The 15,571-nt window shown below is 50.9% G+C and overlaps 2 protein-coding genes across 2 annotated transcripts; both read right to left on the reverse strand.

Annotated features, from left to right (window-relative positions):
* Positions 1-2,328: 2,328 nt before the first annotated feature.
* Positions 2,329-8,997, reverse strand: C1QB (complement C1q B chain). Its single transcript, XM_028484724.1, has 3 exons — positions 8,912-8,997; positions 4,394-4,597; positions 2,329-3,036 (listed from the first exon to the last, which is right to left on the reverse strand). Exons 2-3 carry the CDS (start codon positions 4,575-4,577, stop codon positions 2,462-2,464), a joined length of 759 nt encoding a protein of 252 aa, XP_028340525.1. The 5' UTR covers positions 4,578-4,597; positions 8,912-8,997; the 3' UTR covers positions 2,329-2,461.
* A 3,781-nt stretch (positions 8,998-12,778) lies between these two features.
* Positions 12,779-13,980, reverse strand: LOC102979157 (heterogeneous nuclear ribonucleoproteins A2/B1-like). Its single transcript, XM_055082098.1, has one exon. The coding sequence runs from the start codon at positions 13,978-13,980 to the stop codon at positions 12,928-12,930; it is 1,053 nt and encodes a 350-aa protein (XP_054938073.1). The 3' UTR covers positions 12,779-12,927.
* Positions 13,981-15,571: the final 1,591 nt, after the last annotated feature.

The raw sequence follows: 15,571 nt of genomic DNA on the forward strand, positions 1-15,571 counted from the left end.
AGAAGGGGCAAAGGGGAAAAGGCAGGTCCGGACAGTGATGGAATGGACAAAATCCCGAGACCCACCTATGGTCACCTCCAGGCTCCCCCCATCATTCTTGGACCTATTTCCTGTGATGAAACCTCAACCGTCTCTCCAGAGAGCTGACAAGGTGAACCCTCCTCACAGGGTGGGAAAGAGCAATAACAAAGGTAAAGTGTTTAGATATGTTAATGTTTGTGTAAAGCAAGGTATGTTTGATTGCAGTGGGCATGGCTGAACACGCAGTGAGAGCCCTGGATTTCTGGCAGATCTGGAAGCTGGGAGGGGAGGCACAAAAAGGGCACCGTTCAGAGTGCTGTCAGGGTAGGGGTCTGACGGAGGAAAGGGAGCAGGGTCAGGGTCTACGGGTCAGGAGTCAGAGGAGAGCAGGTCTTGCAGGAAAGCCAGCCGGCTTGAGGCAGCACTAGAGGCGAGCTCTGCTGTCTTGGCCATGGCCGGCTTTGCCTGGGTTCTTGCAGCGACTTGGGGTGCCCTGCACGTGCTCACCACCAGCAAGCAGGTCTGCCCTTGGGGTGAAGTGTAGCCCTGTACAGACAGACCCAACTGTCGAGGCTCGGGAACGTGGACTCCTGAGGTCGGATGGGTTCAGGTGAGAGGCTGGGGGACTGCAGAGGGAATTCCAACAGGAGAGGGTGGCAAGGAGTGGTATGTCTATAGATTTAGCAAGAGCTTTGAGACAGACAGAAGCAGGCTCCAATCCTGGCTGTATACTTGCATCTGTGTGACCCTGGGCAAATCCCTTGCCCTCTCTGAGCCTCAGATTCTTATTTTTTAAATGAGGATAATAGTATGTGCCTCCCAGGGTTTGTGGTGGGGATTGAATGAGCTAATGCACACAAAATACTAAGTACACAGTAACTCAGTCGTGGTGTGGTTGTTATTATTATAACAGTTCTTACTAGACACAAAGACCAGGCAGACAGTTTGTACTGAAAGGGTTAAGTAGCAGAAAGAAGGCCCAGCCCCTGGTGAAAAGGCTCAATCCAGGTCCCCTTTGAAGAAGAGTCTGAGGTTGGGGGCAGGCCTCAAGCCCAGGAGATAGGGCAGAAGCTGCACCCAATGAACAGAATCTTGAGAAACAGGCTAGCCAAGCAGGAGGCTGGACTGGTGCCATGACCCTATGTGATAGGCTGAAGTGCTTTAAATCCCTTCTACCTCTGGTCAGGATTGGTTGAGAGTCTTGGTGGGTGGGACTAGCAGGAGGGGGCTGCAGAGAGCCGGTGCAGGGCTGGGAGGGGTTCAGAGATGAGCAGGGTAAGGGGTTCACAGCTTAGCTGGGGAGATGGGGTGAGCATGAGTGAAACGCTAGATGCAGGCAGTGTGTGCTCAGACTTGAACAATTGAGAAATGGGGTTAGAGGAGGTTGAGGGGTAAGAGCTATGAGGGCTGGCGTGGTCTGCTTTTAGGGAGAGGATGTGGGTTGAATGAGGTTTTAAAGGATGGTTAGATAGGCAGAGTGGAAGGGGAACAGTGAGAGTAAGGGCATCGAGGCAGGAAAGCATGTGTCTTGCCTAGAAGACAGAAAGGGCCCAGCTGGTCTGGAGCGGAGATATTCTTTGTCCAGGAGAGGAAGGATTGAGACTGGAAGGTCAATCCATAGAGAGCCTTGAATGCCAGGCTCGTGGGCAGGGACTATTTCCAGTTGGCAGTGGGGAGCCACTGAAGATTATTGAGCAGGGGAGTGACGTGTGTTCTAACTGGATGGCTGAGCTTGAGCCAGGCTGGGAAGACATTGGGAGGGAGAGCACGTGGTGAGAATCAAAGGGAGAAGGGTCTTGATTCCAAGGTCACTTAAGACTGAAGAAGGGCTCCTTGATCCCTTGGGTGGAGGTTTGTGACGTTACACAGAGAATACTCCTTTAGGGGCCTAGAGGCCTTGCCTTGAAAGAGGTCTCAGTTATCAGTGGGCAGACCTGCCGTCCCAGCTCTTCTGTGGGGTCGAGGGCAATCCCTTCGTCCCTCTGATCCTCAGTTTTCTCCTCTGTGAATTGGGCATGATTTAACCTATCTCCAAGGATGAGTGCGAGGATTAATGAGAGAAGGGGGAAAGGGTCTAGCCCAGTGTTTTGAGCATATATAGAGTGCTCAACAGATGGTGTTCTCTCCCCATCTCCCATTGTGTGTCTGGCACAGAACTGGACACAAAGTCTGGCCCTCCAGTCACCACCAGTTAGATAGAGCTTCTGCTTTCAGAGCTCATTCATTCATTCATTGTTCAGTCATTCAAGCACCTACCATGTGCCAGTCTCTGGGACACAGATTTGAATTAGACCCCTGTACCTTGGCCTTGAAAAGTTTATTTACTCATTCATTCAGCAACATCCATGGAGCCCTACTGTGTGTTTTGGCCACGTGGGGGCTGGTGTTGGGGGTAAAGAGAGCGTGGCTGGCAGGGGAGGGGGTGAATTGGACCCACAGGTCACACCTCTGCATCTGGGAAGAGCAGGAATCCGGTGAAAATGCTGTTGGCCCCATCGATGCCTACCAGGGCGTTCTTGTCGGTGACCTGCAGGAAGACGGCCTCCCCCAGCCCCAGCTTGAGCACAACGCTGCCCGTGGTGACCTGGAAGGTGTTGTAGGCATAGTCGCAGAAGGTGAGCACCTTCTGTGTCTGCTCCCGGCCCCGCATGAGGTTTACGCACAGGTTCCCTCGAGAGCTGGCGTGGTAGGTGAAGTAGTAGAGGCCGGGCACCCTGCACGTGAACTTGCCGTTTCGATACTCGTAGTTGTTGTTGGTGTTGGTGATCACGTGGTCGAAGCGGATGACCTGGTCCCGCCTCAGGGGGCTGTTGATGGTGCGCGTGGCCGAGAAGGCGATTTTCTGCGTGGCCTTGTAGTCTCCTGATTCACCCTTGGGGCCACGGACTCCGGGAGGCCCTGGGGCACCTTTGGGGCCAACGGGGCCCTTGGGGCCGACTTTTCCCGGAATCCCAGGAAACCCTGGGTCCCCCTTCTCTCCAAACTCACCGTGGTCTCCGGCTAGCCCCGGCAGCCCTGGAAGGCAGAGACAAGAGATATGAGGGGGCCAGAGATCGCTGAGAACCCGGAAGGAGCTGGGCTGGGAGGCAGGGAGCCTGGCTGTGTAACCTCAGACAGGTCCCTGCTTTTCTCTGGGCCTCAGCTCCCCATCTGTGAACAAGAGGACGGGATGTCGGCGAGGGCCTCCGAGTCTCCTTCCAGCCCAGCTTTCCGAGTCTGAGATGCGCTTGACAGTAGTGAGGACCGATGCCCGTGGGGTGGGGAGCGGCGTCTCCCTCAGGAAGGTGCTGGACCTGCCCTCCTCACCAGCTCATACAGGCTTAAGCCTGGAGCAGGGATCAGGGATTCTGGGCACACGTGCTATCCCTCTCCACCCCCTCCCTGATGGCACATATCCCTCATCAATCACGCATTCTTTCTTGCTGAACCTGGAAGTGAGTATTAGAGTTCTTCTCACTCCACCACTCCAAACAGCTACTCCTCCTTGGTTTGGCAGACCACAAGATAAAACCTTTTCCAGGAGAGTGGCAGAGTATAGTGGCTGTGAACATGGGCTCAGGGGACAGGCAGATGTGTTTCTCATGTCACGTCTGCCATTATTAGTTGGGTCACCTTGACTGAGTCACATTCTCCAAGGCTCAGCTTCCTCATCTGTAAAATGGGGATGATGATATTTTGTGGGACTGTGAGATTATGTGAAGAGAGCGGAAGGCTATGGTTAAATGAACGCATGAACTACATCTTACAGGAGGGTTTTATGGCAGGAAGTCTCATCTGAACCCTGAGACAACTCTGAAAAAGAATCATTATCCACATTTTACAGGTGAGGAAATAACAATCCAGAGAGGCGAAGCCACCTACCCTGGAGGTAACAGCCCAGCACTGTGTGGCTGCAGTGGATTTTTTTTTTGTTTGTTTGTTTTGTTTTGTTTTTTTTTGTGTGTGTGGTATGCGGGCCTCTCTCTGCTGTGGCCCCTCCCGTTGCGGAGCACAGGTTCCGGACGCGCAGGCTCAGCGGCCATGGCTCACGGGCCCAGCCGCTCCGCGGCATAGAGGCGAAGCCACCTACCCTGGAGGTAACAGCCCAGCACTGTGTGGCTGCAGTGGATTTAGTGGTAAGAGAGCCATGGTTTGGCCTCAGCCTCAACATTTACTGGGTTCCCTTGGGCAAGTCAGTAGCCTTTCGGACATCAGTTTTCCCATCTGTAAAATGGGAATCAGAATTCCTTCCTTGCAAAGTTATCGTGGAGGGCTCAGCAAGCTGAGGGATTTGCAAGTGTTTTGCAATCCCTAAGGTGGGCAGCTGGGACTTGGGAGGTAGGAGAGGGGGCCTTGGTCAGTGACACTAGTCTGTTCCCAAAGTCCACAGTACCTTTCTCTCCCTTTATCCCTGGAGTCCCTGGTTTGCCGTCGGAGCCCGGTGCCCCGGGGATGCCCGGGATGCCAGGGATGGCCGGGTGCCCAATGCAGCCACTCTGGGCCCAGGAGACGTGGAGCAGACTCAGGAGCATCAGTGGCAGCAGCCCTGGGACGCTGCCCCGTGGGGTCTTCATCATGGCCCTGTCTCAGCTGCTTCCTGTGGGGGGCGGGGCACAGGAAGATGCGGTAGGTTACGGCCATGGTTTGTTCATTCATTCCTTCACTTGTTCCTGTGTTCACTGAGTGCCTTATCCCCCGGACCCTGTTCTGGGTGCTGGAGATTCGCTGATGAACAAGACAGATGTGGTCCCTGCCCTCATGGAGCTGACAGTCTGGGAGACGATAAACAGGTCAACTTACAAGTCAATAGAACTAGTTATAGACCGTGGTGAGTGCCCTGGCTGAAATGAAAGGGTGCCTGGAGGGCTGGTTTTGTGAGGGAAGTCCTCCCACCAGGAAAGTCTATAGACTTTCCCACCAGGAAAGTTTTTTTTATACAAGGGAGGCATCTCTGAGAAGTGATGTTTAGGCCGAGACTTGAAGGTTCAGACAGAGCTGGGGCAAGAATGTTCCAGGAGGAAAGGACAGGGAGGGCAAAGGGCCAGAGGCAGCACAGAGTCGGAAAAGTTGAGGATCAGGAGGGAGGCCAGTGTAGCCAGAGGGGAGTCAGGGGTCGGAGAACCGGAGGTCAGGGTCTAGAGAGCTGTGGTTTGGGATTTTATTCCAAGTGTTCTCAGTCATTAGAACTTCGGAATTCGGGCTGCCTATGCTGCTTCCACAGCGGGCCACGTTACATCCTCAGAGCAGCCCTGCATGGAAGAACCAATTTTTCTACACCGAAGAGGAGACTGAGGTTCAGGGAGGCCAAGTCACTTGCTCAGGGTAACACAGGAAGGACTGCAGCCAGGACTCAAACCCAGGCCTGTGTGGCATGGAAGCCAGTGTCCCTGCCAGTGCACCAGGCCACCTCTTCCGGCAGAATATTCTCAGGTCCCTCCAAAGGCTGTGGGCCCCGGTGAGAGGACAGTGCTTGTCCCTTCCTAATCCGGGGAACGAGGAAGCCCTGGGCTGTCTTGAGCTGGTCAGCATGGCCAGTGCCCATGGCATCGATTCTCAGCACAGAAGGGACCTTAAAATTCATCTAGTCCAACCCTTAGCTTCTTCTTTTCTTCTTTTTTAAATCGAGGTGACATTCACATAACATAAACGTAACCATTTTAAAGTGAACATTTCAGTGACATTTAGCACATTCACAATGTTGTACAACCGCCTCTTCTATCTAGTTCCAAACTTTTTCCATCACTTCAGTAACACCCAAATAATATTCTGTACTCCTTAAGTAGTTACCCCCAAATCCCCCCTTCAGTCCCTGACAACCGCCAATCTGCTTTTTGACTCTATGGATTTACCTATTCTGGATATTTCATGTAAGTGGAATTATATACACCGTGTGAACTTTTGTGTCTGGCTTATTTCATTTAGCATAATGTTTCTGAGGTTCATCTACATTGTAGCATGGATCAGTACTTCATTCCTTCTTATGGCTTAATAATATTCCATTGTATGGACATATTACAATTTGTTTGTCCATTCATTATTGATGGGCATTTGGGAAGTTTCCACCTTTTGCCTACTGTGACTAGTGCTAATGTGAACATTCATGTACAAGGATTTGTTTGAAACTTGTTTTCAATTCTTGAGTATATACTCAGGAGTGGAATTACTGGGTCTTACGCTAATTCTGTGTTTAACTTCTTGAGAGACCCTCCGCCTACTGTTAAGTCTCCTCAATAACATCTCTGCCAAGGCCCCTTCTGTCCATGACTTGTACCATCTCAGTGATGGGAAGCTCATTACCTTATGAGGCAGCCCATTCCACCTTTGCCCAGATCCAAATTCTCTCCATCTTTCCAGGACCAGGCCAAAGCATTTTTCCTCCAGGAAGCCTTCCCTCATAACCCCTCAGCCCACAAAGGCTGAGCAGTTTCCTGCTCTTAAAATAGGAGAGCATAGGGGTCCCTGCTCATCTCCCAAGAAAACCGTGGGGATCCAGGTGAGGCCATGGCTGGGGAAGAATCATAGTGTTTTGGGCTCTAGTTCAGACCCGTAGCTGGATTGTCTCATCCTCACAGCCCTCCAGGGAAGTGGGCTGTGATTATTTTCCCACCTTGCCGATGAGGAAACTGAGATGCAAACATTAGAAAACAACCCTCCCCAGATCACCCAGTGAGCTGGCTGATGGCGGGGCTGTGGCCAGACCCCCTGCCCCCTCTGCCTCGTGAAGCCTGTGCCAGACCAGAAAAACCTGCTGATGTGGGGCTCATGTGCTCAGAAAGTCAGCCTCAGCCCCCTCGGTCTGCTCCTAATCAGTTCATGGCTCAGACCAGAAGCTGAATTAGACCAGGGGCTGTACTGGGTACCAAGGAAAGGGGGGCTGCAAATGTGGGTGTGACCAGGGCCACGAGTGACCGGCTTAGGCTCTGTCACGCTCCCGAGAGAGGGTGGCTCTGGGGATGATCCTGCTTATCTGGCTGGAGGTTTTACACAACGACAGTTTGACACCCTTAAAAATCAATGCGTTGGCCACTTAGCAGGTGCCAGGCTCTGTGCCAAACGCTTCACGGGCCACATTCTCTCATTTAATTTGGTCCTTACAGCAGCCCCCTGGGAAAGCACCCCTGCTTTCTCATTTCACAGACGAAGAAACTGGGCAGTGGAGAGGGCGGGAACCTCGATCAAGGTCACGCAGCCCTGGTGTGGCTGAGATTCAAACCCGCTCCCCATTCAAACCCATCCAAACCCCACGCGGTGTTCTATTAAGAGGCCTCCCTACCTGGTGGTTAAAACATGGGCTTTGGAGCCAGACAGCCTGACAGAGGAGCTACAGCCTGGGCTGTACTTAGAGCGGTGCTGGTCGTGGGGCCGGTGCTTGGTGATGGCTTTTATCATTACTATTATTGCTGCTGTTGTTTGGCAGCAAACGTTCACCAAAGGTGAGAGGCCTGGAGTGTCATAAGGAAAGGGACACTGCCAGGGTCCAAACCAGCCCTGTGCCCCTTCTTAGCTATGGGCCTTAGGCAAGTTGCTTCTCTCCGACCACAGCTTCCCCTTCTGTAAAAGGGAGATAATACTAACCTCTACCTCACAGTGTTGGCGGGAGGACAGATGCGTTAGGGCTCACGACAGCCCGACATGTTGGAAGTGCTTAGTGAATATTAGCTAGTTTTTGATTATCACTATCATCCGAGAGTCTCCAGGTTTCAGGACACAACGGAGGATGCTTGGAAAAGTAAAAAAGAATCCGGTCCCTTTGGGAGATTGGGCTCAGGGAGAGGAGGTCTCTCAGGTGCAGGCGGCTCAGGGTTGGGGAGCCCTGGCCACCTGCCGGGGGGTGGGGGGTGGAGGTGAGCAGGGTCCTGACCCATGATGAGACTTGGGCTTTTTCGGGGGAGCCGGAAGTGGGGGGGCTAGTGGGGAGATCTGGGTTCTGGCCCATTTCAGGGGCCACCGAGGCTCAGACTTGGGCGAGGACTTAAAACTCATCCGGTGACCGCCCCCTGCCTTTACCGTCTGTCACCGCCGTCAGCCTGGCTCCTCACACGCTCCCCATATCAGCCGCCCTTCCATCTCCTTCCAGCCCCAAGAGCCCCTTTCCCCCTGACTTAGAGTCAGGCCAACTTGACCTTGAACTCCCGCTCTGCTGCTACGTCGCTGCATGACTTCAGGCAAGTGCCTTAACCTGTCTCAGCCTTTGGCAAAGTTAATTTCGACCTGACAGGGCTGCCAGAGGATTACACGCTAGGGAACCTAGAAGGAGCCAGGTCCCTAGTGCAGTGCCCGACCCCACACCCTCCTTCACAAGCATTATTAAGTGGTGTCAGTACTAACGAACAACTCATCACAACTCCGCCTGCAAGTCAAATCATTTTCTTGAAAGAGTCAAGCTGAGCTTTCTCATCTGACTGCGAGGAAATAAGAGAAGGCGGGTGCTGGAGAAATGCTGGGTTGAGCAGAGGGGAACCTGGGTTCTAATTTCATCCCTGCCTCTGACATATCTTGCACCAGGTAGTGTGCTAAGCGCTGGCTGAGCTGATATCCTTTAGGGTTCACAGCAGCCCTGAAAGGTTCTGTTATCCCCGGAGAGGGTCCAGGCTGAGAGAGGTCATGTGACTTGGCCCAGATCACCAGCACCTGAGAGGCGGAAGCAGGGCTCAGCGCCAGTCTTGGTGACCCCAAAGCCTTTATCCTGGTGCCTCCCTATTACCTGGGGCCCCAGGTAGCAGCAGACTCCCAAGCTGACCCCCAGAGAGTTTGACTCCCGAGGTCTGAGATTGGGCCCAGGAATCCTCACTGGCAGACACTCCAGGTGGCTCTGAGGCAGGGGATGCAGGGCCTATACTTTGGGAATCACCACCCTCTGCCATATTGGTCCTGCCTGCCAGTCCCCCCAGGCGCCAAGCCCCATCCTCACCTGGGAACCTGGCGTCCTCTGATGCCGCTGGGCTGGGCAGCAGTGGGACGGGGAGCTGGGAGCCTCCTGTTCTCAGTCCAAAGCAGAAGTTCCATTCTCCAGCGAGAGCAAGGGCCTTCCCCTGATGGTTCCCTCCCAGGGGCCTAGCAGGCCGGCCCCCCTCCCTGTTACCCCACTCTCACCCTGTTCTGCTGTCCTCAGGCAGTTTCAGGTCCCGTTTTTGCAATCTGGAGGGGTTTACTGTAAATAGGATGGGTGGGTGTCCAGTTTGGTTTTGCCAGCTCAGCAGCTGTGGGGGAATCGGGCTGTTCCGGGAGAATGTCCACAACTGGGGGCTTGCCTGCCAAGGCCCCTGACCTCATGAATTTCTTCAGAGACAGGGGTGTTCCTCAATGAAATGGAAACATGGCTGCCCTGGTGCCCGAGGGCTGGATTTGGAGCCAGGAACCTTGATTCATATGCTGGCTCTGCCACTTACCAACTAAACATTCTCAGCCAAGGGAACCCAAGGGAGCCCCAATTTCCTCTGCCATATGGTGGGACCATAATTGCACTTGCTCTACAGATTGCACTGGGGGGCTCAGATGGGATAGTGGAGGAGAAAGAGGAGGGTAAACTGTAAAGTGCGGTGCACATGTTAATTGTTAATATCATACCGTGTCCCAGGCCTCCCCTTTCTGGGCTCATCTCTTCTGCTTTCTTTCCCTTCTACACCCCGGCTCTTTCCCTGTTCTCAGAAAATAATCTAATAATGAAAAATGAATTTTAAATGTGGTCATTATTTACTTATACCCCTTCCTCTGCTTCCAGCAGACCTGTAGCTGATGACTGCAATAGGCAGGCGCCTGTTGCTTGTTGATCCTGGAATCACAGCAAGTTAGGGCAGGAGAGGGGCTTGCAGGCCACCCAGCCTGTGCCGCTCATTTTATATATGGGGAAACCAAGGCCCGGAGGGGAGAGAGCGTTGTTCAGCAAATATCTATCGTGAGCCTCTATGTACACTGGCGATAGAGCCACAAGTAAATCAGCCCTGGGTCCTGCCCCATGGGGTGTCTCTTCTCCTGGGGGAGACTGGTATTAAACATCAAGTGACACAATGGTTTCATTGCTCCTGTGATGAATGTCACAAGAAGTAGCTGCTGGAGCCCACAGCTCTCGCTAGTGGCCGATGCAGGACTTGGAGCCAGGCATCCAGGGGATATCAGCCCTCTTACCGAGGCTGCGTCTAAAGCAACGTGATGCCCCTCTCAGGGATGGTTGCCCAGAAAGTCCCAGGAGCTGCCATAGGTCAGGAGGGCTCTCTTGACATCTGTGCTTAGAGAGAGAAAATCGCTGGGCTTGTGGATGCTTCTTGGCAGAAATTAAGTGTTTACTGCCGAGGGTGACAGGGAAAGAAGAGATTCGTGTGATAAAACCCAAGGGTCTCTGGGTTCAGCCAACTATAGACCCTCCAATGATTTGGTGGCTGGTAAAAATGGGAAAAGATGGGCTTGAATGTGGGGTAGAAACAGGATGAGCCTAAGAACAGGAAGCAGCAGGGTGGGGGCTCAGGGCATGGGCTTTGGAATCAGCCCATCCTAAGTTTAAATCCCAGGCCTACCTCTTTCTAGCTATGTGGCCTCAGGTGCGTTGATTGACCTCAGTTTCCCCGTATATGAGTCAGGGGCATGGGCACCCCCTCCTGGGGTGATTGTGGGGCCAGTGAGGTAACCCTGCATGTCCAGGGCCTAGCTGAGTGCCCAGCCCTCAGTAGGCACCCAAGGCAAACCTGGGAGTAGTGTGATTTCTCTGAAGAGAAGACAGAAATCTTGGAGCCTGGAGGCACAGGAGACATGCCTGGATTAGGGGTCAGGAGCTAGGGAGACCCTTGGCCCCTGAGTGACAGCCAGCTGGTCTCTGTACCCTTAAAACGCTGGCTTACATCCCTGATAGAGAGGAGACAATCCCTACAGAGGGTGGAAGAGAAGCCTAAGACCCTTCCACATCCCATGGTCTGAAAGAGGCCCCCTGCTCCTTGGGGGGACCTCGTACTAGCTCCTGTCCCACCCTTGCTACCCCCCTTAAAAGCCCTCCCCCAGCTCCCCTCAGCCCAGCAGACAAGCTGGCATTTTCAAAGGCCTGTCTCCCCTGGCAAAGAGAGAACAACAAGGAAGCAATTATGGAAAATAAAAATGGCACAGAAATAGTCGTTTCCGAAGTACAGGCTTCTGATCTGACACCGTGGCCTACATAAACGGTGCATTGATTTTTTTAAACAAAAGAGAAATGAGAAGAAAGATGTATCACTTGCGGCATTGCCGGGTGGACTGCTAAGTGGCTGCTGGAGGTGAGCTGTGAGTGGAGCGGCCCCATGATCCCCGCCTTGTCCCTGCCAGAGGCTCTCAGACTCTGTGGACCAGGCCGAGTTCCTAGGCCCTGGCCTCTGTTATTGCTGTGTGTGTGTGTGTGTGTGTGTGTGTGTGTGTGTGTGTCTTCATCTCTCCTTCCTTCTCATCTGACACATTTTCCATTCCCCTACTATGCGCCTGGCCTGTATCAAAGTGGCCCCGCCCTCAAGGATGCTCAGAGTCCAGTGAGGGATGCAGACCTGTAAGGAAATAAGTGCATAAAAGCCAGGTGGTGGACCTCGTGCATTGACTTCACCTGGCAGACCGTCCACCCACCCATGTCTCTGTCTTCCCCAAACCCTTCTTTTTTTGTATGATCATATTTATTTGTGAAATCCCTAAAAAAATGATTAAACTCACAGAAAAAAAATCATGCATCATGCTTGTGGCTCCCAGCAGCAGAAAATTGGTGGGGCCAAATACAGGATAAAGGTTGTTCAAAGGTACAAACTTCCAGTTATAAAGTAAATAAATACAAAACAGGTAATGTACAACAAAAACTCATATGCCACAATAGCAAATAATCAAACTATAATATGGACTAAGGAACTGAATTGACATTTATCCAAAGATGATATACAAATGACCAATAGATACATGACAAGTTACTCACCATTACAAAAGATGGAATGTACAAGAAGACCAAAATGAGCACAGCTGTAGCATACTATAAAAGTTGTTAAGGCAGTAAACAGCTGTAGGATTCTATAAAAGTTGTTAAGGCAGGAAATCCTATTCCTCATAAGAAAAAAAAGGTTGTTTTGGTAACCGTTTCATAATATAGGTAAGTCATATCATTACACTTCAAAATTTGATATCATAAAACAAGAAAAACATTTAAAAGGTAAAAACTAAAAGTGCAAAATTATCAAAGAGGACAAACTACTACTGTTTTACCTTTAGAATTATTTTATTAAATCTTAAATGTACAACAGCTTCTTAACTCTACACACGAAATAGATTTTTTTTTAGAAGAATGATGTTATGTCTTATTACACCATGATTCTGGCTAACAGTCTTTCAAAACTTTGAGAAAAATCTTGAAAAAGGTTTTTCACATGTCACCCAAAACTTTGAAATTTGACATTATCAAAGAAGGGATTCTTCCACACTTTTATAGAGACCACTGGAAAGACACAACAATTCAAAAGCTAAGAAACTGTTTCAAAAGCATTTTTTTTTTTTTTTTTTTTCGGTACGCAGGCCTCTCACTGTTGTGGCCTCTCCCGTTGCAGAGCCCAGGCTCCAGACGCGCAGGCCCAGCGGCCATGGCTCACGGGCTTAGCTGCTCTACGGCATGTGGGATCCTCCCAGACCGGGGCACGAACCCGTGTCCCCTGCATCGGCAGGAGGACCCTCAACCACTGCGCCACCAGGGAAGCCCTCAAAAGCATTTTTTATAGTCTTTCCTCCATAGGAAGGTAATGTTCTTACATAATTGAGTCCACTCATAAAATGGCTCTGTGTACCTGCTCTGGTGTCTTCTACCATATCACTGCATATTTATGCATGACTGAGATAAGAGTTTCCTGAACATTGTTATTTCGATAACCTAAAGTTCTTCTGTTACCTCTGGGCTCTAATTCTCTATTTATACAGTCAAGTCCATGGCAAATAAGAAGCTCAATATCATCTTGTCTGTCCATACCCCCCACTTCCTCCATTGTCTCTTGAACCATAGTTTCCTCCACTATATGATCCTCCCATGTTCCGGCTACCACTAAGTTTTCCACTCTTCAGTAATTCGTACTTAGAAGGTTTCTGCTTATAATTCTCCAAATCACTGTAATTTTGACTTCCATAATTTCTTCTTCCATAGTTGTCATAACCAGCTCTGGAGCTCCCATCCTGGTTGCCATATCCACCACCATATCCTCCTCGTCCTCCTCCATGACCAGAACTAACCCTCAAATTGCCACCTCCAGGTCCTCCTCCAGACCCATGATAGCCATCCCCAAATGTATGTCCTCTTCCATACCCATCAGATCCTCCTCTAAAGTTCCTTCCTCCAAAATTTCCTGCTCCAAACTTTCCACCACCACCATGAACATATACAAAACCAGCGTTTCTTCCTCTTCCACTTCTAGAACATTGGCCTTCTTGCATTTCTTGTCTAGATAAGGCCTTTCTTACTTCTGCACGATGACCATTGATGGTATGATTTTTCTGCAACACGATCTTATCCACGGGATCATGGTCATCAAAAGCAACAAACCCAAAGCCTCTTTTCTTGCCTGACTGCCCATCAGTAATTATTTCAATGGCATTGATTTTTCCATATTTCTCAAAGTAATCTCTAAGATGATGTTCCTCAGTATCTTCCGCAATTCCACCAACAAACAGCTTCTTCACAGTGACAAGAGCCCCCGGCTTTCCATAGTCCTCTCTTGGGACAGCACGTTTGGGCGTAACTGTTTTCCCATCAATGGAATGAGGTCTGGCAGCCATGACAGCATCAACCTCAGCCATGGATGAAAACGTGACAAAACCAAATCTTCTTGATTTTTGGCTTACAGCGTCCCGTATTAACACACAGTCTGTAAGATATCCCCATTGCTGGTAGTAGTTCCACAGACTTTCTTCTGTGGTTTCAGAGCTCAAGCCACCAATAAAGAGTTTACGGAATTGTTCCTTTTCTCTCTTATTCCTCTCCAAAGGAACAGATTTTGAAGTTTTCTCCATCATGGGCTTACTAGCTTCAGCCATTTTCCCGAAACTCAGGGGGATGAGGGAGATCTCAGGACACTAGCAGGAACCGAACTGGCCCCTGGGCTATGGTGAGAACACAAACCTGATCGGTCCTGACCCTGCGGTCAGAACTTCCACTGCTCCAGGAAAACAAATCTAGGAGCACCTCCACGGGGACCCGGCGCTGCTGCCTCTGGAGCCGCTGCCACCCTTGAGCAACTTTCAATTTTTCAGAATAGGCTGATGGGTGAAACAGGTCATTGCAGGTTCCCCCAGTCCCAAGAGCTGTCCTGTGACCCACTCCTGAGATGTAGACAGCCTGTAGCTTGCTGGAAATAGCAGTCCTCCCCAAACCTTTGTGTAACAGGCTTGGGTCCAGAAATCTGTTGTTTTATTTTATAAATAAGTCTGCAGGTAATTTTGTTGCACCCCCAGATTTGGGAATCTGGGCTCTAACAAGTCATGAGTCTGTGGTCCAAGTCGGTGGAGGACGCTGTGGGGACACGAAGGGAAGAATCAGAGAAGGCTTCATGGAGGAGGTGATCTTTGTGTTGATTCCTGACAGCTGAGTGTGTATTATCTAAGTGGACAGAGGATTTGTATGAGTGGGGTGGGGGCTCTACAGAATGAAGGAACATCATGGGCAAAGCTATGGGGGTGTGAAACAGCTTCCTTCAGGAACAAAGGAGCCAAAGTAGATGGCGGAGGTTGGAGAGCTGAGCTCCAGCCTCTGCTGTTACATCCCATCTCATGCCTCTGTGAGCTCTGTGGGGCCTGTGGAACCAAGCTGAGAGCCCAGTCAGGCAGGGGTGGTTTTCCCTGGCCTGAGTGAGCCTTGGGTTTCACTGGGCTCTGAGGCCGGACCCTCAGTCTGCACAGGAAATTTACATTTTTTATCTTTTTGAACCTGAACTGTCAACCCCTTCTCGTGGTGAGTGCAGCGAAAGTGCAGCAGCTTACGGCCGGCTTCCTGGTCCTCCAACAAGGATCGGGGCGGCTGGGCCCAACTGTCAGGAGTCTCACAGTGAAACCCTGATGGCTTGTGGGCAGTCGTGGTTTTGGATGGTCTCCTGGGGGCCCCCAGAGTCTCAGTTATTCGGGGAAAATCAGACACCCGGGAGTCAGATTCTCACTCTCTCCCTCACCCATCCATGCCCACCTAGAGCATAATTACAAATATTAAATCATTTAATAGGTGGGTTAGCATAATGCCTGATGTATAGTGAGTGCTCAATAAATGTTAACTATTATGATTTTCTTACTCATTCATTTGCTCTGCGTTTAGTCATTCATTTACCCACTATTCATTCATTCACCCCAGTTCACTCATTAATTCAGCACAAATTCATTGAACATCTTGCCTTCATCTGTGCTGGGCCTGCCTGAGCCCAAACCCCTCCTGTGATGGGTGCTCCCAAGACTCAACATCGGTCAACATAGGTCTGGGAATTCAAACTCACTCCCGTTTACCTGTGAGCACGAATACCTTTAATGACAGCAGTGCCTCTCACCCAAACAAGTGACAGCAGATGGCCCCTTGGGTACCCCTTGCAGCCTTCAGCCACATTTGACCATCTCTCTCCCA

The sequence above is a fragment of the Physeter macrocephalus genome, chromosome 3, assembly GCF_002837175.3.
Source record: "Physeter macrocephalus isolate SW-GA chromosome 3, ASM283717v5, whole genome shotgun sequence".
NCBI lineage: Eukaryota > Metazoa > Chordata > Mammalia > Artiodactyla > Physeteridae > Physeter > Physeter macrocephalus.